Below are 27,173 nucleotides of genomic sequence, written 5' to 3'. Positions count from 1 at the left end.
ATCTCTAATGGTAAAATTTTATAGTATATCTATTGCAAAATGTGGAGGCAAGCTAAATTTTATTTTGAAGCTTGATGAAAGCGAGGTTATCAAAGGTCAGAAGTTAGAACGTGTTAGTCTAACTCTCATATGAATAGAGCATTGGATCCTAACATCTTGCCTGGTCATCCTGATTACTTTAGTGTACAGTTTGAGAATGAAATTTGGTGGCTTGCTGCATTTAAAGTACCAAAGGAAGATCATGAGATTTTGAAGATTTTCTTTAACTTGACAGAGATACCTAATACAGTGCAATGTCAAAATCATGGTGAAAGTTTGCACATGGTGAGTATCAAGTGGAATGGCACCTTGCTGGAGATCTCAAAACTTTGAAGTGCATGTTTGGTATGTCAAATGCAGCAAATGCAAAGTTTCCTTGCATATATTGTATGTGGTCTAGAAAGAATTGTAAGAATGGGAAGAAATAATGGAAAGAAAAAAGAAGAGAAGGGTGTCCTACACGTGATCAATTTGTTTGCCGTGGGAGCCCAATGGTACGAGTAGATCCTAAGTGGGATCCTATTCTTGACATCTCCTTGATAAGAGTACACTTTTGCACTTTGCATACACTAGTGAGGACCATAGACAAATTGGTTTATGAATATGTGTGTCTTGCTTATAAAATGCAGCCAGCTTCTCATGCCCAAGAAACATGTAAAAGGGTGGAAGAAGTATTATCTGGGATGGGTTTACATCGAGGCCAAGTAGAAATAAAGAAGGATGAAAAAAAGTCCAGCAGCGCAAGCGGCAATGTACCATGCAAGCCTTGCTTTGGTGGCTCAAAAGTAAGGAAATTCCTCTTTGCACCACGAAATGAAAATGGAGAACTACTAGTACAACAACCAGAGAAATATGAAGCATGGAAAAAGTTACATATGGTCGTTTTCCTTATCGAAGCAATGGAGAAAAGACTAGAGTAGCAAAAGCAAATGTGTGGATTGCTCTTGACAAATTGGCAGTGCTTTTGCAAAAGATGACATTCAGACCAGATGATTCCAAGGAGTTTAAGGAGGTGATTGGTATATTCTATGCATTAGTTGTAAAGGCTGGACTTCAAGTAGTATAACACATTACATAGTAAGCGTGACATTACAGTAAGTGTGACATTACAATTAATTTATATGGTTTTAGAGACTAACTATGATTACGTTGTTTATTGATGTGGCATATATTGCATGCTCATGGTCCTTACTTTGTAAATGAAGGAAGTTTAGCGATATGGTCTACACAGGACATGGAGCGATCTCATTGGAAAGCACAACGTGCTTTCCAAAAGATAACTGCTCATGGAGGTGGAATCTATGATGTCAATCCAATGAAACAATTACTTCTATGGTGGTATAGAAAGATAGTAAGGTTAGAGGACAAGAAACCTATGTCCAATAATGGATCACATGCAATACACAAAGTCATATGTGAGGTTACAAAGGCACAATTTGAGAATTCATTAGGTAGAGAGAAACATGCTGAATGGTTGAGAACTCAAGAAAGAGAGGGAAGCAAGTGGAAAACCCGAGAGTCAAGTGTTTCAAATGAGCAAATGCAAGTTGAAACTCTGTGATCTTTTGTTGATGCAAGTATTACTCTACTAAACCAAAATGGCTTTCACATAGAGTTTGTAAACCATTGTGATATATCACCCATAATCTCGCTAACTATAACCATAATATTAAATGATTTTATGTGTGGCCAATCTCAGTTACTTGTGGAGGGACATCCACAGTGTCAAAGTCAATGAGGTCTTCATCAACATCCTGGTGGATAGTCGACAAGTCCAAAGACAAGCTACGTGCCTCCTCTTCTTACTTGTCTAGGACTGTCTCCTCTGGCTCCTTCTCTTCATAGGTGAGAAGAGACACCACTGGCTCCTCATCATTCTCCTCTTCAAAATCAGAGCATAATATATAAATAGCAAAGGCAATATCCCACTCGATGAGATCGATCGGGTTTGCCTCCTCAAAAGTGAGGGGCATAGAGATAGATCGGAAGGGGAGGGGAACATGTGCAAGTTCTCTTTGCACAACCTTTCTATGGTTGTCACCATCTTCATGGAGTAGAGGAACTCTAGGGGTATCCACCGAGCAGTGGAGTCAGGGATAAAAAATGTGATATCATCACATCCCACGCAAAAAAATGCAAGCACTGAGCTATCAGGCTCTAGAGTCCTAAATATATTCTCTAGCTCAACACTATAACAAAACCTAGGATAAATCTGGTCCCACATCTGACCATTAACGGGTTTCACTCATCCACTGTGCGAACGCATCATGAGGAGAAGCCATGGTGAAGGCGTAAAGGGAGCAACAAGTAAGGTGGATAGAAAGTGAGAGATAGAGAATGCAATAGAAGTGAATGAAAATAACCCCTACTTATACTTATAAATATAAATTTATATATTATTTCATTAAAACTTTAATAAAGTAATATATATTTTATTAAAATTTTAATGGAGTAATATTTATTTCATTAAAACTCTAAGAGCTCTAACACATCCTACATGAGAAGGTACTCCACCCCTTCAATGGTGATGGCACTCAATGAAGCTACTGGTGGGTCATGTGACTTTGGGTTTCGTGAGGCTGGATGGATGCAATTTCCTACCTCAAAAAACTAAGGGGCCAATGACTTTCTACATTAACGTTAAAAGGGTCATGACCCTCCCAAAGAATATTCACATCAATGAGTGCTGAATGCGTGCCATCTCGCATGTCTTGGTCCAAGCTGAGCCACTCCCCTCGTAGAAGTCACCACCTCCTATACTTGATGACTTTCTACATTAACGCTAAAAGGGTCATGACCCTCCCAAAGAATATTCACATCAATGAGTGCCATCTCGCATGTCTTGGTCTAAGCTGAGCCACTCCCCTCGTAGAAGTCACCACCTATGAAGTTCTTGTCCTCATCATAAAAAATAAACAACCAACATAAAAACAACAATCAACAATCAACAACAAACATAAAAACATAAAAACAACAACAACAATCAACGATCGGTGTCTTGCAATAAAGTACTTATGAATAAAAACTATAAACAATCAACAACACTGTATTCTTACCTAAAGGTAACATCTGACACAGTGATTCTACACTCAATGATATCATCATGGTGAGTTCTCTTGAGATGCCATGACTCACTTAGTAACTGAGTCATCCAATCCTCAGATGGACACTTGCATTGATACGTAATCTTAGTTTTCTTTACTACTTCACAGGATCCAAACAAATGTGCAAACAAACCAACTTAGATGCACATCTCTAGAGTCTGTGGAGGATTTCATGGCAGCATGAACAGTTCAGTGAACCCGTGTTCATTCTTAAGACCACAACACAATTTTGAAAACATAAAAAGAACCTAAAGATGCTAGTACCTCTCGGTTTGGACCTTGGATATACAAAGGCAATAGAGCTTGTCCGAGTCATGCAAATCATTGACTTGTCCTCCCACTTAAGGTCATAAAGGGCCGTGAAGAAATCCTCTCCATGTGCTGGATTCGCAATACCCAAGTATTTGTACCCTCTGTCCTTAAGATGGTCCTCCTCCTTCTTCTAATTTGATCTCCAATTCTCTTCCATGAAGTCCTAATGATTTAAGATGCTCTTCCTCTTTGAGAAGGTATTAAATTCATCCTGTGTATGCATACAAGCATACTAAACATTCCAAGCCACACTTTGCAAGCAATATGAAAACCAAGGTTGAGAAACAATTACCTTCCAAACCAATTGCGCTATAAGGATGCATGGAGAGTTGTACCAAGTCTCTATCTTAATCTTCGCTCACCTCCGCTATTTGGAGGTTAATTTATGAAGGATACTCTCCGCGATGCCAAAGTTAAGAAACATGTATATTTCATGCCCTAAATTTGGCTTCACATGTTCTCGTGTGATACTAATAGAATACACAATAAGTACAAATAAGATCCCTTTAACAAATGCATGCATAAAACATTAAACGAAAATAGGGACTTATGCATTGGTGGTGTCCATGACCAATAAGAGCACTCCCTCCTCCTTCTTCTTCTCCACATTGAGGAACATGAATTTGATGCAAACATGATGTGCATCATGATCGGAATGCCCTAACAAGTAATATTCAAATTTGAGATAAAGAAACAATTTCATAGAGATGAACAATTTTCATATACCAAACATAGCATAAAAACATACCATCCTTGATTCACCACTAATTTACACTCAACAAGAATTTAATACAGCGAAATCACTGACCTCTTCCATACTTGGATTGACCAGCATTATTGGCTCTACCAGTTCTCTTAGGAGCCATATCAACAATGTATGCAGCATAAGACCAATTTTAAACGAAATCACATGAACGCATACATGTTCCCCAAAATTTAGCAACTACATCTTAGCTCATAAGCAATCTAATCATTAGCGTTAAGACCATTCTCTCACTAGCAATGTGTAAGTTCTCTCACTATCAATGAATATGTAGCTCTATATTTCACATTTTAACTCTGGTCTCTAAATTTACAAGAATTCTTTTTAGGGTGATGTCTACATGCATGAAGGCAAAGCATGGTTCCCCACACACACACACACACACAAGGTGTAGGCCATCTCACGCAATGCATGAAGCCATAAATGTGTCCAAGTCATATCTCTCATTTTCTATGATGAAAATAGGGGATCTATGTGACTGCCTCTTGCACAAATGCAAATGCCATGCTCGCAATGCTATGTGGTGAGCAACGTTCATGGCGTGTTGCTAGTCTGTATCTCCAGCCATTGCAGTCACACGCTCAAAAATAGTAAAAAATAATGGTACAAAAGTTGCGATGGATGCAACTATTCCAGATGGAGTTGTGCCCAATGATGTTGGAGATGTGAAGATGAAGCTGTTCTGAGCTTTTTGAGCACCCACACGCGCGGGTACTCCTTGAGCTTTCAAAGAGTACTTACAGCTCATGTATGCTCATTCTAGTAGGATGATACTGAGGATTGGAGTATTGTGCTTGCAACTTTGACCCCCCTGGGCTTCGTGATGCTCGCGACACACTATTTTGGGCTCTTTAAGCATCCGCGTGTGTGGAGGTGCTCCTTGAGCTTTTAAAGAGTACTTAGACAATGGGGACCTTAAGGCTATCATATCTTTGCAGAGTGAAGGGAAGCACTTTGTTTGAGCTCAGACCTGCAAGAGAAACACTTCGTTTCAGCTGAGAGATGTTGAACCAAAGTAGGAGGAGGAAAAGAGTAGATCAACTGCAGTAACTGTGTGTGTCTTCGAGGTTGCATGCGAGCAATGGACATACTAGAGACAGGAGGCCACCACTGCACTGTGTCTGGGTCAACAAGCCTCAAGAATATGCCATTAATGTTGAAGCAGAACAGGCTACTGCTAATTCATTCGGATCAACAACCCACAGGCCAGCAATGAGCAGCGGCAACTTCTCGTAGCTGTAGCACTCATGAGGATGATGATGAGGATGATGATAATGAATGTTTGATAATACGGTAAACTCATCTTTTCTATTCAGTTTAGGGTTGTAGCACAGCTATGAATGGTGCCAGCTGTTGCCCTTAATGAAAGCGTGTCTAGAGCCAACCTAGTAATGATTGCATCTTTACCAAAACCCCAACAACATCGCCATCTTCCTTGCGCACCATAAACTCATCTTTTCTATATGTACCATATTGATAAGGGTGCCTCTCCAAGTGTTTTCTAATCTCAACGTCAACAATATTAAAAGCTAATAGAAATATTATTTTTTTTCAAAAAAATCAAATCTTTTGATTAATCAAAACAAATATAGTTCACATGATTTTTAAACATTGCACATGAAAAATTCTCCAAGAGCATGTTCATATGCATGTCACTCACCTCATTCGTCGAAGGCACAGTAGGGAGGGTCTATATTTTAATGACCCTTATTCATGAACATTGTGTCTTGTACCTATATAGTTTGTCCCATGACGATAACAAAATTAGCATGGCGCCTCATAGAGTCCTAATTTAGGCAATATCCTACCTGTTAGTAGGGGACGTGTTTCGATGATGCAACATTGGTTAGTGCATCTAGAGTTGGAGGTCTCCTCACAATAGGATGGGATTGGGTAGTAAGAGCCTTTGCTATTGATGGATGGCTTGCATTTACAGCTGCTCTTATTTGTTTGGTTCTAAAAAGGATTTTTTCTAGCACTAGCCTAAATTATTTCTTAAAATCTATAGAGATGTGAATAATAAATGTGCATCTTGAGAGTAATTCTTTTAAAGAATGATGCGAGGTGGAAAGAGTGTATTATTCTTCCTAATAAGAGGATCTCACGATAATCACTAGACATGCCCAAATTCTTATAAAGTAGTTGTGGCTTGTTTAATGAAAGCAACGTAGCCCCTACTCTTACCTTTCTCCTTAATTAACATCTACTTGCTTACAACCTAAGAAAATAATTAACATCTACTTGCTTACAACCTAAGAAAATAATTGTTTCACAAGAAAATATGAAAATGGAAAATGCAGAGGCTGTTATCTCATGGACTATTGATGCACATAACCTTAGTTGGCAAGTTCAGATGAGAGGGGATAAGCTCCTACACTGAGTGCCTATTTCTTACAAATTCTATTACCTCCATATTTCAAGCTTGTTACATTGAATGCGGTGATTCAATTTGGTAGTGAAACTACAGAAGTGGAAGCACCCTCTTAATGGGATCTTGAGGGCCTACAATATTACTTGTTGGATGCTTCATTGTCAAGTAGTTATGTCATGATACACACTAGTACCTCTCTATATGTTGCTAATAGTGAAGAGGATGTTGATCTATGCAATGACAGAGGGACTTTTAATGATAATGAGGACATAGAGATAGTTGACCTTGAGAGAACACCAACAATTTATTCAACCTAAAGGAATGACCTACCAAATACTAATCCCAGTGATGACCTATAGGAGACCTCCCTGAGGGGTCAAACGGTGACATTTTGGACTTCGTGAAGATTGATAAAGATAGACATTTGAATATAGACAATAGCAAAGATGATCCAAAGAAGAGGCATGTCATGGATATTGGAGTTTATAGGTGCCCACCACTTGAGGAAATTACTTTATAAATCATAGGGACCATATCCTATTTTTGAGTTACTAAGGGAGTATAATGGAGACATTGTGTCTGAGCTCCCACCTACATACAACCAATGTAAAACAATCAATGGCATGGAGTAAAGATTTGATGGTCATATATGGACAAGGTCACAAAGAACAAACATGTCTATAAATTTTATTGTTTGGCTAAGCTATTGCCTAGGTTCACTCAAGTGTCATAGGGTGACACATCAATACTATTTGAATAATAAGAAGATCAATGATTCCTACTTTTATGGATATTTGAACAAGCAAGTAAGAAGAGGACTTCTGACATAAGAGGAGAGGACAAGAATAACATGTCATTATTTGCAAAAGAAAGTTGTTTCTTGTATTGCAAAATGCAATTGTATGATCTACTATGTGCTACCTAAAGATGAAGGCATGGCACGCTTAGTGGTGCACGTGGGAAAGCACAAACATGGGGTCCAAAGTGGGACATCAAGAGCAACTATTGAAAGGAAAAGGAAACTTGTTCAGACAATTTTGAGGGTGGATAGAGGGAGTGGTCCACAAAAAAGTCAAATGATTGTGGCCCATCAAATAGTTTTGGACTCCCTTGTTTTGGATAACAATGGTGCTATGGGAGACACCGTTGTTTTGGATAACAATGGTGCTATGGGAGACACCGAGCTTAGCAAAAATTGGGATTAATTTTAAATTGATATTAGAATGTAAAAATTGAGAATTGGTCAGCCATACAAAGGAGGTTATGGCAAAATTTTCTTGAATTTTGTGAAAAATAAAGTTTATTTTTATGTTATTCTAAAAGAGTAATTCCCACCGTTTGTGCATTCTAAAAGAAATATTTTTTTACTCCATGTACATATTCATCTATGAATATGCATGGATATCATTGATATTAATTATTGAAATTAATTTCTATGCATAGAAAGATGCATGATGGAAATTTTTGTTGTTTTCATTAAATTTAAATTTCTTGGAAGAGATGATGCCACTAGTGCAAAATTAAAGACAAGTTCCTTTTGCTCTAAACTTAATTAGAAAAGCCTAATGTGACATAAAATTATAATGGATGTGATATGTAATGTTTTTCTCTTGATTGTAGGTTCAAGAGCTTTGTGGTCTATGAGAAACATAAGGAGGCATTTATTATAGGGGATGGATCTAATTACACTTTCCAATTAAAAAGGAAGTGTATGTTCCCATTTTTCCATGGCAGTCGATTTCCTGGTCAAGGTGGCCCTGATGAGATAAATGCTTTCTTTTCAAAATTCCCACAAAAGGCCCAGGATCTAGGGTAGACCTTGTGAACCGCGTGCGTCGAATAGGACAAGGGGACGTGTGCAGTTTGATCATACACATAGAATTGATGGGTGGGCAACAATGTCGTGTTCTGCCTATGACACGAGGTACAATTTGTGTGCTCTCTAAACCTATGATGAAAAGTTTAAGACGATGTTTTAATGTAACTAATGCATATACTTTTGGTTTAGCTTGAAGGGATTGATGGTTATTTCTATTTGTGAGACAAAGGAAGAGGATGTAGAGTCACGGATCTTGTTTTGGGAGAACCTTAATGCTATCATGGTTCAATGTGGGCATCCAATGAGACTAGCTTTACTGACTTCATGGCAGATGAAGTAGGAGACAATTGGATTGCAATTCGGATAGTGTACAATGGGGGGGGTTTGATAACGTACTGGTTGGACAAGAGAGATCATGACTTTTTCACTGGGAACAGAGTTTGAAAAAGCACACAAGGAAACTTGTCCCAAACGATAAAAGAGCAGAGCATGTAAGTATGTGTGAGGAGTGGAGGTTATGTAAAACAATAGAGGCTGCATCCAGGTGAGCTAAAATAATTAGAAAATGGTGGGGAGATGGGACCGTGCCAAAGGAAAATATTAAAGCATTAGAAAAATGGTTTAAATGGTGGAAAGACAAAATCTCTCGTTGGGGCTGCCTACACATGGATGCATGTATTATGTCATCCTTGGTTTTTTTTCCTGAAGTAGATGTTCAAGGAATTTAGAGAGTATTACTAATCTTTGGACCTTGTAGGATAATATAAGTCCTTGTGAGTGGGAGGCCATTCCAAATACAAATCTTTTTAAAAAGTGTGCATGCTAGCTGGCTAGTTGAAGAAGGTGGAAAGAGGAAGATTTCATTGTATGATGCATGTGTCTCCGATGTGATCAATTCATATATTCAATGTGCAAAGAAACTTGGATATTTGACTAGTCGCTATAATGGGAATGGACCCGATATGGATACTTTTCTCAAGAGAGTTGGTTCTGGTAGCACGCCATGTCCTGCTTATGTTGCCCGTGTGGTGCAAGGAGTAGTTGATGGTACCCCTATGGTTGAGGAGCCATTACTTCATGGTGAAAGAAATAGTGCAATTAAAGAAGAGGTTAAACATAGAGAATAGCTCACATAGACCAGGTCATGTAATGGAATCAAGGCATTGCAACTCACGCGGACATCCACAAAAAATTAAGTTTAACACAAGCTTGTCAAACCAGCCACTACATCCACACGAGACAGTTGTTTGTTTTCATGAATCTAACTAGGATGATGAAAAGGCTAGAAGAGAATCATATGTGCAAATGGCCGACTCTAGAGACGTAATGATAGTTGTCAAGGAAAATGTGCACAAGACATTGTGGGCCATTAGGAGAATGCCACCTCATTGCAAAAGAAAGTGTTTTGGATTGATACAAAGAAGAAGGTGCACAAACACGATGGAGAGTAGGTCATGAGAGAACTAGTGGCCCCTTCTTTCTGGTCAGAAAGAACATATGATGGAATGCAAATATCTCAATGGATGTGGTCTTGTAATCACGATGTAGAGCATACATGGGGTGTGGAAAAACTTATCAAGCATCCACCAGAGACGCCATCCAGATAGCTTGTTGATCTTGGTAACCAATGTCACAAAAGAGGAGCTAGCAAGACTTAATCAAGCAGGGTTTAACTTGAAAACTGTCATTATCACCATTTTCAGTAGAACTAAGATGACAAAGTGTCATACATGCAGGACACATTGACCATTCCCTTCCATCTTCTAGCAAGAGAACTAAAAAGTGGAGGTACAGGATATCAAAAGAAGATGAGAAAAGGCTTGCAACCCAATACTATGAATGCAACACTAGTGACATTATTGGCAAGGATAAAAAAGAATTGCTATGATGTGCACATCAAGGCTGAACCTTACTGCTGTAGGTGTCAAGATTTTCAAAGGAGTCACGTCTGTGATTTTTTTGCTTGATAATAGAGAATTGCTATGATATGCACATCAAGGTTGAACCTTACTGCAGGTGTCAAGATTTTCAAAGGAGAGAGATGGAGCACAAACCATTTCTTATATGCAAGCATATGTACTATGTTTACATGCATGTCTTAGGTTTGCAACGCAATCACCATATGATTATTCATCAACCAACTCTCTTTGTTAGGGATGTCGCCTTCATGCTTGATCAGCCTTGTCTTATCAAACCAGCATCAGGCCCATAGGCTAGCCAATTCACAAGGAAGTATTTGGCATTTTAATATGCCATAAACATATTTATTTAATCCTCGATAATATGTATTGTGTCATGACAAGCAGTGCTTACATAACCCAGTTTGTAGTGTAAATTTCCTAGCTAAAATTTCAAATTCCCAGTTAGAGTTTTGCATTGTCCTTATTTTCCTGATCAAGTTTTGGATTATTTTAGTTATACATATGTCCCAGCATATGTGCAATTTTGAGGGCTAAATCCTGGTTTATTCATAACATTGTCTTTACTTTACATGGTTGAAAAAAAACATTTTTTTCAAGCATTGATGACATTTTTAACATTCTTTGGGATTTGACAATTTGCACCATTCTTATTTTTTAGTGATGAGTTTTAACCATTATTTGTGAAGTGACAAATTGCACCTATATCTGACGTGACGAGTTCTACACTTTGGTCACTTGAATTTTGGTGGTTTGTTACACCTTACAAGGCAAGAGATGGTGTCAAAGTTAATAAATATTGAGGTCCCTATCAAACATGCATGTGAGGGGTGCATTTTGCACAAGATGCAACGAGCATCATTCTTGAAAGATGGATCAATTAGGGATATCCATAAATTACAACTTATACATAGTGATGTATGTGGTCCCATGATGAGGACACCATCGATTAAGGGATATCTCTACTTTGTGAGTTTTATTGATGATTACTTCAAGAACACTTGGGTGTAGAAGGAAAAATCAAAGGCTTTTTACATGCTTTTGAAACTTTGTTTCATGATTAAAAATGTATCTGTATGTAAAGTTGGCACCCCTTCAGAGGGGGGGTGTATATGTCAAAGGAGTTTCATGTATATATGGCTAAAAGAGGCATAAAACATTAATACACAATACCTTATACACCTCAGCAAAATGATGTTGCTGAGAGGAAGACCATATTTCTCATGGAGATGACATGTTGCATGATTAAGGGCTAGGATTTGCCTCATGTTTCTTGGTTAGAGGAAGTTATGTGTGCTGAACAGATGTTCCACCAAGGCCTTGTAGATAATTGCCCCTTATGAAGCTTGGATTAGTAGGAAGCCCTATGTGGCTCATTTGCATGTTTTTGATTGTCTTGCTTATTCTCTTGTGCCTATGCAACAACATGGCAATAAGCCGAATGATAAGATGGTAAAATGTATTTTCGTGGGATACATCTTAGAAAGCAAAGGGTATAGACTCTACCATTTGGCCACAAAGCAGATTTTGGTGAGTACAGATGTTGTCTTTGTTGAGAGCATAGTTCAATCCATGCTTTATGCAAAAAAATAGTAGAATGTATGCTCGCAAGACATCTTTGATACATTCCTACCTTTGTACAATGCTAGGGAAGCCATATGTGGAGCAAATGAATGCTTAAAAAGGTGTTGCAAATTAGCCCATACCAGTTGAAAATCAGCTTGAATTTCATCCCATATATTAGCTTATTGCCTTGCCCCTTCAGTGTAGCCCTGGGGATAGAGTGGGACACCGAGATGGTAGCAGCTGCCATCCACGGCCAGGTAGTTGAGCTTTCCCAGCACCTTCAAGATCTTTGCATCATCGATATTCTCACCCATTTTTGGCCTTTAGCTAGGATGGAGCTTGGAGGTTTAGCTCACCGCCGAGGCCAGGGCGAGGAGATGGTAGCCTCCAGCATGGAGGTGCTACTTTTTGTTTTCATGCATACTTATGTCATGGTACCTCTTCCCCCCTCTTACAGATACCTCTATTGTGATAGATGGAGTCTAGAGCATACATACGCTTGCACTCGTACAAAGTGGCGTTACATGGAGGAAAGGATTAGTGCCCACTTGTCGCGCCTTTGCCCCTGCACGGATTGTGATTATTCCCCGTCTAAACCCCGCCCAAGACTCTTTGAGTGGAGGGCAGCTCCGCTAGTGCTGCGTCACACAAAGACCGATATGCGGATTGTTACATGGAACATTCAGGGTTTAGGGGGCCTCAATGCTTTTAGAGACGAGGTGTCCTACGCGGCGAGCTCTAGAGAGCCATGGTTGGGGGACCCATAGACATTTTATTCCTCCAGGAGCATCACCTCTGAGGGGCACACCTGGAGATGCGGGAAGATTCTTCCAAGTAGGAGTCACACTTTATGGTCCCCATCTTTTGGCCCCTCTAGGACATAGGGAGGGGTGTTATTTCTGCCAGTGAGAGCACATACTTTCGATAGTATCTGGCTCAGGAGTCATCGTCCTCGAGCATGCACAGTGGATTACCATTACTAGAGCGGAGAGGATATCATTAGCTTCCTCAACGTTTACACTCCAAACACTATTATAGATAGAGTCCTCTTTGGAGCTTAGTACGGCAGGCCCTTCCTCAGGCTGACTTTTGGTGCTTGGGTGGTGACTTCAACATGATAGAGGGAGTAGAGGATAGACTTGGGGGTGGCACGACCATAATTTTAGGAGCAAAGTACTCAGCCTGGGAGGAGTTGGTTCTTGCAGTCAAGGGACGGGACCCATGGCATCTTCCAGAGTTTGGGCGTAGCCCCATGAGCCTTTTCTTCTTGAGATCGGATAGGAGGCCCTAACCTCTCTAGAGTTGATAGATTTTATGTGGATGAGTGGGCCTGCAGCCGAGGGGGTATGATTGGTATTTTGGCAGGCACCACATTTTTTGACCACATCCCAGTTATTCTGTCCTTAGAGGACCCTAGAGGCATGATAGATAGATGAGCTTGAGGATCCCAGACAGCCTCATTCAGGACCCAAAGATATGCAGTAGGATAGAGTAGATATAGGTGGGTTTGGATTTTCTTTCAGGCTTTGCTATGCATACAATGGATGAGGGCTTAGGGGAGGTCAGCTGTTTCTTTGCAGGAGGTAGCCTAGAGCCGATTAGAGGGCTTTCAAGAGAAGGAGAGGAGTCTGCGGATGATTTTTGCCTCTATATAGTAGCGGCTATAGGAGAGGTCCTCGGATAGCCAATGGATCGAGAGTCAACTTGATGCCACTCGCACGGAGATTAGATCCATAGAGTAGAGGAGGGTGGAGTACGGGCCTCTTTCTGGACTCAGGCAAGCAATAGAGTCATAGGGGACTTCTTTGAGATTGCTGGCCCCCACAAGAGGAGAGACGGTATTCGCAGGTTGCATGGCCAGGATGGAGTTATTATTTCAGATCCCCCCCATGTGAGAGCCATCACCACGGACTTTTTTCGATCCCTCCTCATTGGCACCCCAATATCTCCATAGGTGGTGGAAGCACGCGAGAGGGTCTGGGGGCATATGAGGGAGGTGGTTCCCCCCTCTCTTCCGTCATTCTTATTGACACCTTTTACTGTCGAGGAGTTGGCAAAGGCAGTGCTAGCACTTCCCATGGGCAAATGCTCGAGGGAGGATGGGCTTCTAGTCTCCTTTTTTCTTCACCTTGGGACCTCATGGAAGGTGGCCTTAGTGCTACCTGTAATGAGATTATCATCACATGTGCCATGCCAGAGAGGCTCTCAGAGGGCTTGATTCACTTGATTCCCAAGGAGGGTGGTGACATATTGGAGATCCGACAGTGGAGACCCATCACTCTTCTAGGGACAACCTATAAGATCTTGGCTAAGGCCATTAGTAGGAGACTACAACCCTTTCTCCTAGACTTGATCCATGACACTCAGACCGGCTTTGTTCAGGATCGGAGCATTCTGGACAATATCTTCACCTTCTCGGGAGATGACAGCTTCAGCCCCAAGATGTGCAACAGGACCTTATTGTGCTACTCTTAGACTTTGAGAAGGCTTATTGGAGCTTTCTAGAGGGAACTATGCGCCAAATGGGATTCCCCATGGAGTGGAATCATGGAGTCTTAGGATTGTATTCAGCCTCACACAGCCAGCAGGCTCTCATTTAGGGAGCCCATGGGGCGACAAATTCCCCCTCTCCCGCTCAGTCAGACAGGGCTATCCTTTGGGACCTTACCTCTTCCTATTCGTCTCGCCGATGCCCTGAGTAGTTTCCTCTCCACCCAGGAGACCAGGCTTCAGGGATTGTGGCTTCCCCTCCGCACGGAAGAGGAGCTGCTAGACTCAGAGTTTGTAGATGACACAACCAGATTTGCTTGCAGGAGATGTGTGGAATCTTCAGAGATTTGCGAAGGTGATCGAGGTTTTCCACCGCGCTTCAGGAGGAGCACAAATCAACTGGCACAAGTCGTGTGGTTTTTGGGTAGGCTCAGCATCTGCCCCAACTTGGTGATGACCAGTTGAGGATTTTCTAATGGATCCCGAGGGGCACTCCAATTCGATATCTTAGCTTCCAGGTTGGCATTGATATCTCTCCTGAGAAGTAGCTCGCCCCGCTCCTTCTGAGTATTTGAAAGAAGATTTTATATTGGAGCTCACCGAGGCTTTCCCTAGCAGGCAGAGTGGTGGTGGCAAACCAGGTATGCTAGCCACCATGTGGTACATCACTCGTGTTGGGCCTTTTCTAGGGCTTGCATTGGCCAAGTTCAACTATTGATCTGGAACTTCTTATGGGCCGGAAGCGATGGGAGGCCAGCCAGGGCCAAGGTGGCATGGCGAGTGATCATTCAGCCACGTAGCAGAGGGGGGCTTGGGCTCATTAATCCAACTATTCAGAGTCATGCCCTATTGGGCAAGCTAATTGTCAGAGGACTCCTTCCTGTTTTGGTGAGTCCTGGAAGGATTTCTTATTAGCTTAAATTTCAACCCGCACTCCAAGCCTTGGAGGGCCGTGGCCGCAGAGTACCCGCGATGGATCTTCACAGAGATGAGAGCGCGTGGTTTTAGCCCAGCTTTTGAGGATAGATTTGCAGCCACTTTACTTCGGGCTTGGGATCATCTCAAGCCAGTCCTCAAACAGATAGTTCCAGTTACCTTAGAGGAGCGGCAACCTTTGGTCTGGAACCCCTTGATCCATTTACCCAGTGGCCGCATGTTGGGGGCCCGATCGCATGTATCTTGGGGAGCCTTGAGCACGAGACCAGCCAGGTCTCTTGGAGACTAGATTTCACACAGGCAATTACCCCTCAAGGAAGAAGAGAGAGGCTTGACAGGGATCCAGGGCCAAGATAGGCTCAGCATTGACATTGACTCAGCTATCCCTCAGGAGTGGCTGATGCCTATTCTAGACCCAATCCCCCAGTGTGGTTAGGAGTGTTTACCCACAGACACGATATTCTTGTGGAGGTCCACGGAGCACATGAGGACAGTGGTCTGCTCACTTTCTCTATTGGATCCCAGGGTAGACTAAAGAGATCAGAGCTTCCTTTTGGAGGATTTCAGAGGCTGCACCTTGCAAAGGGTGAGGGTGATCGGTTTTCGAGCACATGCAGGCACATAGATCCAGTACCGGCCAAGGTGGCTAGGGAGAGACTATGGATTTGGGAGTGCCGACCTCTCACACGATTGCAGCGGGACCCATGAGAGTGGACTTGGCATGATATTGCGATAGGGAGGAGACTCTGGACGCCCCCTTCTTTGCATATACCATGCGGCTTGGCCACAGGATCCAGATGCCTGAGATAGATGGCACACCTGCAGAGCAGCAACGCATTGGCAATCACAAGGCCTATCATAGCGCTTCCTTTCAGATTTCTGGAAGAGGCTATGGGACAATTTTTGGCCTAGAAAGATCACACTCTTTCTCTGGTTGATGGCACATAGGAGTTTGGCGGTCGATACTTGGCTGGTAGTGGGAGGTCGGTCAACGACTTGCCCGCACACTGTGGGCACAACCACCAGGAGTCTCAGCGACATTGCCTTTGGGATTTCCTGAAGGCTCAGTAGATTTGGCAGCGGATTCTCCGCGTCTTCGTTATGGACAGGGCATTGACCCGAATCATCACTTGGGGCACTATCACTTGGGCCACAGAGGTTGGATCGATCAGGGCTTATGAGGAGGATGGGGGAGGGCTAGCCCTTCAGGTCTCTCACCATTGTATTGTAGCAATATGAGTCACAACCCCTCCTATAGGTCAGGCTCATGCTAGAGATGGGAGATTTGCAGTAGCATCGTAGCTTGGCACATTTGGCGTGCTAGATGCAACGAGGCCATCAAGGGTATGCACACTCCACCGGTAAGACCATGAGGAGCATATGGCTCGATATTATTCACACCCTCTATGGCCAGTAGGAAAAGCTACAAGGAGGTTCTGACCGCATGATGCAAAAACGACGGGAAGCCTTCTTGAGACTTTGGAGGCCAGGCCCTTTCCTCACCACACAGATAGAGGTGATGACCCCATCTGGCATTAAAGACCACCTGTGTGGTTGTTTCCCCCCCCTCCCCTTGTATGAGATAGCCTTCTCCTCACAAAGCAGCCAGCCGGAGGAGAAGCATCTCTTCTTGTTATGATAACTTGTCTCCCGCCCTTATATGCGACGAGTTTGTATTTAGCCCGTCGTGTGGTTGTGAAAATTTTACAAAGTAGAAGTAGTGTCCTCAAGATGGAGTCCTCACATGCAATGATTCAAGCAAAGGTAATATGTTAGAACACACTTCTCTTGGGAATGCAAGCTTGTTATCCTTGTCCAAAGGATTGTAGGTTTTTACCTAAGTCATCCGAGGGTCCATGAGAATCTTGAGATTAAATATTTCTAAAGCTTACAAGGTTTGCCTTATTTACAATATGAGCCCTCAAACAAGGTTTAATGGTATTTATATACCTGATTTTCACATTTAAGACACACGATAGAGTCACTAGTTTATTTACTTTATTATTAATTGGAGTGCATAGGTCTAGATTTGATAATAATATATAGGTTGTCAATAGAATATTTATCTAGGCAAAGTATTTATTGCTATTATTTTATTTATTATGGCATTAGAGAGGGGTGCATGTCATTAATTGCACGAACCTTTCAGGGTAGAAGTTATTTTGCCTATGTGAGTGGGCGCAGGTGCCCACGTGCACATGTAGGCATGCGTGATAGTTTAAATAATGCAATCTTTTACCTATGCTCATTTTGCACATTGCTTTATCCACTTATTTCACTCTTTGCACATTCATGAGAGTAATAAGACTAATGTGTTGGCAATGCATTAATCTTTTGGATTGTTCCAATTTTGTGAGGCACAAATGTGAAGAAAGAAAGCTTACATGAACATTGATTGAATAGTGAACATAGGAGGAAGACGTTAGGTAGCATGAGATAAATGCTTAACCACAAGAAGATGAAGTTGAAGCCTCAGTTAAATGTACATTATGAATATACATACTCCTAGCACATACAATAACTTGATTGATTTGAAGGGATTGTGGAAAGCAACACAAAAAATTGTTAAAGGTGGGTAAAATGCATCATATTCCAAGCACATGTTTTACTTGCTTGATTTGAAAGGGATTATTCGTTAACCTTTGTTTGTGCGGAATCCCTAAGAGAACATTATTAACTTGATTGTGATTTTAAGGATTAGCTTATATTTGTGGAACGCCCACATGAACTTTACTGCCAGCAACGTGGGCGTAATGAGGCAAAGCTATAAACGTGCCTTGCATCCTCTTGCACCCCCTCTCTACGCGACAGGCCGGTCCTGTGCAATATCGACCTGCACGCCTTCTTATGAGCTATTCGCCTGCTTTGCGCGCCGAAAGAGATCTTAATATCGAATGCCAGATTCTGAGCTTTAGGCTTAGGGTTGATGATAAATCTCTGGTGAAGAAATAGAGGGGAAAAAATCACTTGAGAACTTCCATGGAGATCCCTGCACAGGCCCTACCCGTTGATGGGGTCGAAGGGGATGATGAGTACGATGAGGATGAGGATGATGCCCGGTCGGAGATCGAAGATGGCGACGACACGTCTGATGAGGAGGAGCCCCGCCTTAAATACCAGCGAATGGCAGGCAGTATGCCCTCTCTGCTCTCCAATGATGCTGCCTCGTGTATCACTGTTGCCGAACGCATGATCGCCCTTGGCACCCATGATGGCACAGTGCATCTCCTCGATTACCAAGGCAATCAGGTACCTCATTATGCCACATAAAATTATCATCGTCATAATTTATGCCATAGATCATCAGTATACCATACATCATCATCATCAGCATGCATCCCAGACACAAGCAAATTGATCACTTAACTACAAGGCGACCTAGCCTGCATGGCTGTTCATGGACCTGACCTACTTTAAATACCATCCAATCAAACTTATTTAGTTTTGAGGTCATCATTTATTTATCTCCATTTTGGCCCTGCGTCTCGCATATAGCAAGGAAATCAAACTGCTAATACAGCAAATGCAACAAGGATGTATAATGTAAGCTTACATAGCTGCTTTATAGACCTGCTGTACTGCAACAAAAAGCTTCAATGTAATAGAGGTTTTTGTTTGAACCTGCCCTCAATTTACCATGACAAGAAGAACTGGGCCTATAAAATTTACACATGGGATTTTCTTTCTTGGAATAGTCTACCCACAACTTAGCCCACTACATGTCTAACTGGATGGGAAGGAGGCGCACATCTTGCTAAAAATGTGCCTTCATAGAATTATGTGGTTGGGCCAAGACACGGCACTGTAACGATAAGGTGGATCCTTTTGTAGTTGCAAAGTTGACACCTACTTGGAGGTCGGTTAGTCTTCCTGCTGCCGAAAGGCATTACAATTTGTGGTTGCAAAGCAGACACAATGCCAAGGAGGGCTTGCGGGGGGGACTTGAACTTGGGACGCCCTCCTAGAGTCGGTGAAAAGAGGGGAAAAGGGGCTCGGGAGTTAGAATGACTTGCAACTAGTTGAGCATTTTAATCAAATTGTAAAAAGAAAAAACAAGCATAAGTGCTCAACTCTCCAACCATAGTTTATCCCAATGGAGTGCACTCAGCAACAGCCAACAGTTTCTATCCCTTGCTACTTGTGTCCCTTAGTAATAATGCAGGTACACTGCAAAAGAGGGGGGAGGGGGAATCCAACAAACCATTGGACCCACTTCTTGTATCCCATGAGTATGACAATTTTTTGGTTCGCATACCTATGACTCACGGCATGTTAATCGATCTGCTGTTATTGTAAGGAACTGATTTTAGTGTGTGGCTATATCCATGTCCTATGGATATATGCCAAAGGTCAAGTGATGCCTCCATGTGGTTCTCGGAAGAAGGAGGGTTTTAAAGTGTAGTAAAACCCCAAGACATGCAAAAATATGCCATTTTCATTTTTATTAAGCAGGAGATGTCAAATTAAACCATTAATGTGCAAGATTTAATTATCCATGCCTGATCAGTGCAAGATAGACAAATGATTTGGCAATACTGCAAACAGAAGTAACAAGCAACAAAGATGTTTTTCAATTCCATATAGTGAAGATAAAATTAACTTGCAAAATAACAATCCACATGGCTTCTAAGTGTTTCATAGACTCAGTAAAATAAGTTAAAAAAGAGACATTGTGATGGCTCAAGTCTCGAATAACCATAAAATCTAAAAAATGTAGCTATTAACTAGAAGTGGAGTGTAAATTTTACAAATCCAACATTTGAAAACAAAAGTCAATGCTCAGGAGTCAGAACTCAATCTCCACTTCTTGTTGCTTTTTAAGATTCTTAACATTCTACTCACTCGCCTCCTTTGCTGTCTCAAAGGCAAGTCATTATTAGAATCATGAGGCTGTGTGGGTGCACTTTTACTAGCACTTGCACATCATTTGGGCATTCTTTGCACTTTGGATCCATGGATGACCTCTATAGTGTGGATATGACACCTAGTTGGTCCCTGAGGGGACTTATGTCTACGCCAAGGGTCATGTGGATTGGCACCTAGATGGTAGGGGAGTTATGTCTATGCCAGGGACTTGGTCCATGCCCGGATACAGAGTACGGTGTTCCGGTTGGCCTGGGGACGTCTTGTCTATGCTAGGAATGACCGCCAACTACAAGTTAAATGAAAGGGAGATTGTTCAATGCACAAAAATTGCATATTTGCATGCTTGGAAAATGTTTTTTTTTTTTGCATGAAATGCTTTATTGCTTGTAAGACCTGGATGCCCAATTCACGGGTTGGGGGCACTCTCATAAACCGTGCAAGTGAACCTATATTCTGACCAGGCTTGTGGGTTGTAAACAAGTGGTACATAACACTTAGTTTATTTTGTAAGTTATATGTTATAACATGGTTTTCCAAGTACACGCTTCATTAAAGTGTGGGCATACACCCAATAAGTGAGTGTAAGCTTTTCTAACATGGTTCGAGAATTGTACCATGTAACATGGGTTGCTTTGCGGAAAAGGCAAGTTGGAGTTTGCTTTTGGTGCCTCTGACCAGGGCAAAGGCAAAGGTGGAAAAGGGAACTCCACCACCACCAACAACAACAACAACAATTATAAAGACAAAGGCAAGGGTAAACAAGATTCTAAGGAATCCAAGGACAAAAGCAATGAATGTGATTATTATGGCAGATCAGGTCATACTGAGGCTCGCTTCTTTGCTCATTGTGATGATTCTAGAGCAGCCAAAACCAAGTATAAAGCCCAAGATGCTTCTAAAGCATCTGACAAGGACAACACCAAAGATAAAGGCAAAGTTTCAGAGGAGGGATCTACCAAAGTTGCATACATGGTAGTCACAGGTTCATCCACTTCTTCACAAGATTCACTCCTCGTGATCACATATATGACTTCTCCTGAAGAGGTTAGTGAGACGCCTGAAGCGGTGGAATGGGTTGGTGATAGTGGTGCTTTTGCCCATATGACCAATCAGGCCCATATCTTGGAGGACTACCAGACTCTCTCTTCTTCAATTCGCATCGGTGACACCTCTTCACTTCCTGTCACCGGTGTTGGTAATGTTTCTTTGGGTTGCTCTGTCACCTTACATGATGTTCTTCATGTACCACGGATTTCCAAAAATCTGTATTCAGTATACAAAGCTTCTCAGAAGGGACTTGGTTTGTACTTTGATGATGAGGTCATCGAAGTAATTGACAGGAAGACTCTCTCGGCTATTTCCAATGGAGTCCATGATGGGGGTCTCTACAAGATCACCAATTTTTCTTCCCAGATCCCTCACACTGATTCCCATATTCATCAACTTTCTCCCCCTTGATGGCTCTGGTTTCTGAGGCACCCGATACTGTCCATGATCAATCCTTGGAGAAGCATTAAGAAGAGAAAGCTTCTCACTGGTATCCATAGGAGAAGATACTGGTCTACACCCAGTGTCATGTGCATGAATATGCCATGCACATTCTCTGGAGGAGCTAGTCTAGAAGGGGTAGCTAGAAAAAGACTAGAGTTAGGAGCAAGCTGCAGTTTGGAGCCAGTATTGGACTTGGAGAAGGACTTGGATCCCTGTCGGCTGTACCAGAGCAAAGCAGGAGCTGTCGGCTGAGACCAGAAGGGCTGTCGGCTGAATTAGAAACCAGGCGGCTGAATCAGAAACCAGGCGGCTGCAAGCGCATCATGTTGATGATTTTATGTCCGACTGCTGGTTGGACAGCACTCCATGAAATCCAAAAGCCTATAAAAGGCGTAGATGCTCATCATTGTAATTCATTCAACTCATTTAGGAGTTGGGTCTTTAGGGTCCCAGTTAGGGATAGATTTTGGTGATGTTCACCTTTTCTAAGAAGGCAGCCTAGGGCTGTGGACTGAGTATGTTTTTGTACTATATTAATATACTGAATTTCCAGCATCTCTCTCTCTCTCTCTACTCTCTCTTCATGTCTGTGTTTTGCATCAGCTTGCAGTAGTGTTTAGGGCTGAAAGAAGACTCCCAGAGCTTCCGCGTGTTACATTGGTATCAGAGCATCAGGCTCAGCAAAGCTAAACACTGAATCAGTCCCATATGATGGTGTACATGTCCAAGGTACAGGAAAGTATATGGATATGAAGCCCAAGGCAAGAAACACAGAATCGGGAAGAGCTCCCAGGAGGTTTGTTGGTGGTGTTCCACAAAGCTAGAGGGGATGGCAGTCCTGTGAGCTAGATAGGTTCTCAGGCAATGGTCCCAAGGGAGGTTTATCCTCCAAGGGTGATGTGAGAGTGCCAGACTCATTTCTCAGGAATGAAGACCAAGACAATGTTCAGAGTCAGGGCAAGAATGGATTGTGGACTAGATGGAACGGATGCATAGATCTTATTCTGAGACAGAGTGGTTTTGGAGACCGGGCTGGGATTTCAGAGAAAAGGGTTGCCAGAGACGGATGGATGACAGAGGGACTTTGGGAAAGGATTGGGATGATGACAGTCATCCAAGAACAGGTTGGATTCCCGTCATCAAGTTTAGCAGAGGGGGATGTCATGTGCATGAATATGCCATGGACATTCTCTGGAGCTAGTCCAGAAGGGGCAGCCAGAAAAATACCAGAGTTAGGAGCAAGCTACAGTTTGGAGCCAGTATTGGATTGGAGAAGGACTTGGATCCCTGTCGGTTGTACCAGAGCAAAGCAGGAGCTGTCGGTTGAGACCAGAAGGGCTGTCGGCTGAATCAGAAACCAGGCGGCTGCAGGCGCGTCATGTTGTTGATTTTGTGTCCAGTCGGCTGGCGGACTGCTGGTCGGCCAGCACTCCATGAAATCCAAAAGTCTATAAAAGGCGTAGATGCTCATCATTGTAATTCATTCAACTCATTTAGGAGTTGGGTCTCTAGGGTCCCAGTCAGGGACAGATTTTGGTGATGTTCACCTTTTCCAAGAAGGCAGCCTAGGGCTGTGGACTGAGTACCTTTTTGTACTATATTAATATACTGAATTTCCAGCATATCTCTCTCTCTACTCTCTCTTCATGTCTACGTTTTGCATCAGCATGCTTCCAGTAGTGTTTAGGGTTGAAAGAAGACTCCCAGAGCTTCCGCGTGTTACATTCATCTAAAACCTGTCAAGAATCTCCCGTGTGTACTTCTGCTGAGAGAAGAAAATACCCTGAGGGGTCTGCCAAATCTCAAAGCCAAGAAAATAATGCAAAAGGTCAAGATCCGTCATCTCAAACTTTGTCTCGAAAGCATCCATGACTGAACGGATCCTCACAAAATAAGAACTTGTAAAGATGAGGTCATCAACATAGACCACAATGATAACAACTAATGTAACACGCGGAAGCTCTGGGGAGTCTTCTTTCAACCCTAAACACTCTTGGAAACCTTCTGATGCAAAAACGCACCATTTGATGCAAAAACGCAGGTAGAGAGAGAGTAGAGAGAGAGAGAGAGAGAGAGAGAAGTGCTAGAAATTAAGTATATACTATGGTACAAAAAGGGTACATATCTTGCAGCCCTTGGCCACCTTCATAAAAAGGTGGTTAACCCTAAAATCTGTCCCCTATGGGACCTCTAAGGATCCAAACCCCTAGTGGGATTGAATCAATAAAACAAGGAGCAAGGAGCCCTATTTATAGCCCTTGAAGTATGTGGGAAACTGGCCGACTGCTGGTCGGCCAGTTCCACGACCATCAGTGCTGCCCGACTGCTGTGCAAGTTGGCCGACTGTACTCCAGTCCACACACTTCAGCGCCTTCAGCCGACACACCCTTCTGGTACTGCTGACATTAGCCTTCATGCAGCCGACAGCCCTCTGATCCATGCTTTGCTCCAAGTCCTGCTCCATGTCCATCTTCTACTGGTTCATGGTCTTTATCTGTTTGCCTCTTCTGGATCTAGCCCTGAGAATGTCCATGGCATCTGTGATGCACATGACATCCCCCTCTGCTAAACTTGATGACGGGAATCCAACCTGCTCTTGGATGACTGTCATCATCCCAATCCTGTCCCGAAGTCCCTCTGTCATCTTCCATCCCTGGCAAACCTTTTTCTCTGAAAATCCGGTCTGTTCTTCAAACCACTCTGTCTTTGATGAAGATCTATGCATCTGGTCTTCCTCTAGTCCACAATCCATTCCTGCCCTGACTCTAAACACCGTCTTCGTCTTCGTCTTCATTCCTGGAACTGAGTCTGGCACTCTCACATCACCCTTGGAGGATCAACCTCCCTTGGGACCGTAACCTGAGAACCTATCTGGCTCACGGAACTGCCATCCCCATCTGGCACTGTGGAACACCACCAACAAACCTCCTGGGAGTTCTTCCCGATCTGTGTTCCCGCCTTGGGCTTCGAATCCGTGTACTTTCCTGTACCTTGGACCTGTACACCATCATCTGGGACTGAATCAGCGTTTAGCTTGGCTGAGCCTGATGCTCTGATACCAATGTAACACGCGGAAGCTCTGGGGAGTCTTCTTTCAGCCCTAAACACTCTTGGAAACCTTCTGATGCAAAAACGCAGGTAGAGAGAGAGTAGAGAGAGAGAGAGAAAAGTGCTGGAAATTCAGTATATACTATGGTACAAAAAGGGTACATATCTTGCAGCCCTTGGCTGCCTTCATAAAAAGGTGGTTAACCCTAAAATCTGTCCCCTCTGGGACCTCTAAGGATCCAAACCCCTAGTGGGATTGAATCAATAAAACAAGGAGCAAGGAGCCCTATTTATAGCCCTTGAAGTATGTGGGAAACTGGCCGACTGCTGGTCGGCCAGTTCCACGACCATCAATGCTGCCCGACTGCTGTACACGTTGGCCGACTGTACTCCAGTCCACACACTTCAGCGCCTTCAGCCGACACACCCTTCTGGTACTGCTGACGTCAGCCGTCATGCAGCCGACAGCCCTCTGATCCATGCTTTGCTCCAAGTCCTGCTCCATGTCCATCTTCTACTGGTTCATGGTCTTTATCTGTTTGCCTCTTCTGGATCTAACCCTGAGAATGTCCATGGCATCTGTGATGCACATGACAACTAACTCCCTCTCAAGGAGGATAAAAAGGTTCGAATCCGCATGAGAACGGCGCAGGCCAAGCTTCTGAAAGAACTCATCAATCCGCTGGTGCCAAGCACCCGGAGCCTGCTTCAGACCATACAAAGCTTTCTTCAGCCGATAGACCTGGTCCTGTCTGCCTGGAATCTCAAATCCTGCCAGCTGATCAACATACACTTCGTGTGTAAGCTCTCCATTCAGAAAAGCCGACTTGACATCCATTTGGAATACGGGCCATCTATGATGTCCTACAAGAGCAAGAATGGTTCGTATGGTAGTCATCCGGGCCGTCGGAGCGAAGGTCTCATTGAAGTACCCCAGGGCACTCAGCATAACCCTTGGCAACCAACCTCGCCTTGTGCGTGTCCAAGCTCCACCAGCTCGGTACTTCGTTTTGAAGATCCACAGCACACCCATTGTCACGTGCATCCCGCACTTGGATGCCACGTAGACATATCTGTACAGAAGGTGCAGGACCTGGGATGGTGAACTGGTCCCATGTGAGCCCAGTCTGGGACGAGTCAGCGAGGGATCCATCTCAGTCGTCCGAGGTCAGGTGTGCATTGTCCTGCACATGAGTCCAAGGTCAGGTGTGCATTGTCCTGCACATGAAACAGTGCCAGTCCGCGCTGTGAGTCTCCCTCTGGAATGATGTCAGGGATTCTGTGTATCTGGTATGGTACCGGATGCCAGATCATTGAGTAGTTAGTTAGGGTTTGCTTTTAGAACAAGGGGCCAGCCCATAGGGCTACCCCAAGTCTTAGTGTGGGCATGGGGATGGTGTGAAACCACCCCCATGAGGGCCAAGAAGGCTCTGGCTGAACCCACCAGCCATGGAGGGGCTGTAGGACAGCCTCAGGGGCATGCCAGGGGCAGCCGACAGTCCATGAAGCAATTATTGGGCTGTAGGGCAGGTATGGGGCAGCCCATACAGGCTGCCCAGCCTCAGGGGACTTTCAAAATCAGTGCCCAGCCCATCTGGAATCAGGCGCATGATGACCAGCCATCTAGGGAATGATGCGCAGCATTTTATGTGTTTTTTCCAGCATTTAATGCTGATTATCAGTCGTGGGACAAAACAGGGCTGGCCGACTGGACTTAAGCTGGCTGACTGCCCTTTGTGGGGTAGTATAAATAGAGGAGCCCACAATCCCATTATTTCATCTCATTTTTCATCAAGAGCTCAAGCATACAAGGGCTAGGACAGCCAAGAAGGTGCTAAGCAAAGGGGTGAAGGACTGCAGGTCAAGGGCATAGTTTTCTTAGCCAAGAAAGGTCAAGATTTCTGTATTTTCTTTTCAGATTTACATCATTCTAATAAAGCAAATACACCATCCGTGGTGGGGGCCCTACAGAGGGTATTTGGGACCCAATACTGTGTCCTCTCCATCTCTCCCTCTCTCTCTTTCCGCACATCTTCATTCAGTTTGTGCGTTAATTCCGTCGCGAAAAGAGTGCTGATTTCTGAGCATTGAAGTTACCGATCTTCCCTGAAGCTTCCGCATGTTACACCCATCACCTTACGCTGTTGTGGCCTAGGCACCAAAATCCAAGTGCCATTCCATTCAATAGCATCCAACTCGGACTGCATAGCACGACGCCAAGGCTCATGTGAAAGAGCCTCGTCCATAGAAGTGGGATCAGAAGGAGCACGAATAATAGAGGGCATAAGAGCATAGTTAACAAACATGTTGCCCTCATGAATTTGTTTCCCTGTAACTCTGGAAGACCGCCTGAGAGAACTAGGTGGAAGAGCAGAAGGAAGCTCTCGTAACCCAAAATCACGAACTGTTTGAAAATACCATCCAGGCACCGGTGTGCTCGAGCTCGTTG

The 27,173-nt window shown here is 43.3% G+C and overlaps 1 protein-coding gene and 1 pseudogene across 1 annotated transcript in view; both read left to right on the top strand.

Annotated features, from left to right (window-relative positions):
• Positions 1 to 4,835: 4,835 nt before the first annotated feature.
• LOC147629717 (uncharacterized) lies at positions 4,836 to 9,535 on the top strand (annotated as a pseudogene).
• An 8,476-nt stretch (positions 9,536 to 18,011) lies between these two features.
• Positions 18,012 to 27,173, top strand: part of VPS41 (vacuolar protein sorting 41) — an 88,661-nt gene continuing 79,499 nt past the window's right edge. The window contains exon 1 of the mRNA XM_086811256.1: positions 18,012 to 18,568. Coding sequence (XP_086667382.1) covers positions 18,299 to 18,568 — 270 coding nt within the window. The 5' untranslated portion in view covers positions 18,012 to 18,298. The remainder of the gene's footprint in view (positions 18,569 to 27,173) is intronic.

This window comes from Cibotium barometz, chromosome 17 (genome assembly GCF_041138505.1).
Source record: "Cibotium barometz isolate CiBa-2024 chromosome 17, ASM4113850v1, whole genome shotgun sequence".
In the NCBI taxonomy this organism is placed as follows: Eukaryota; Viridiplantae; Streptophyta; class Polypodiopsida; order Cyatheales; family Cibotiaceae; genus Cibotium; species Cibotium barometz.
The sequence above is the reverse complement of the archived record's forward strand: the minus strand, read 5'-3'. Positions and strand labels throughout refer to the sequence as shown.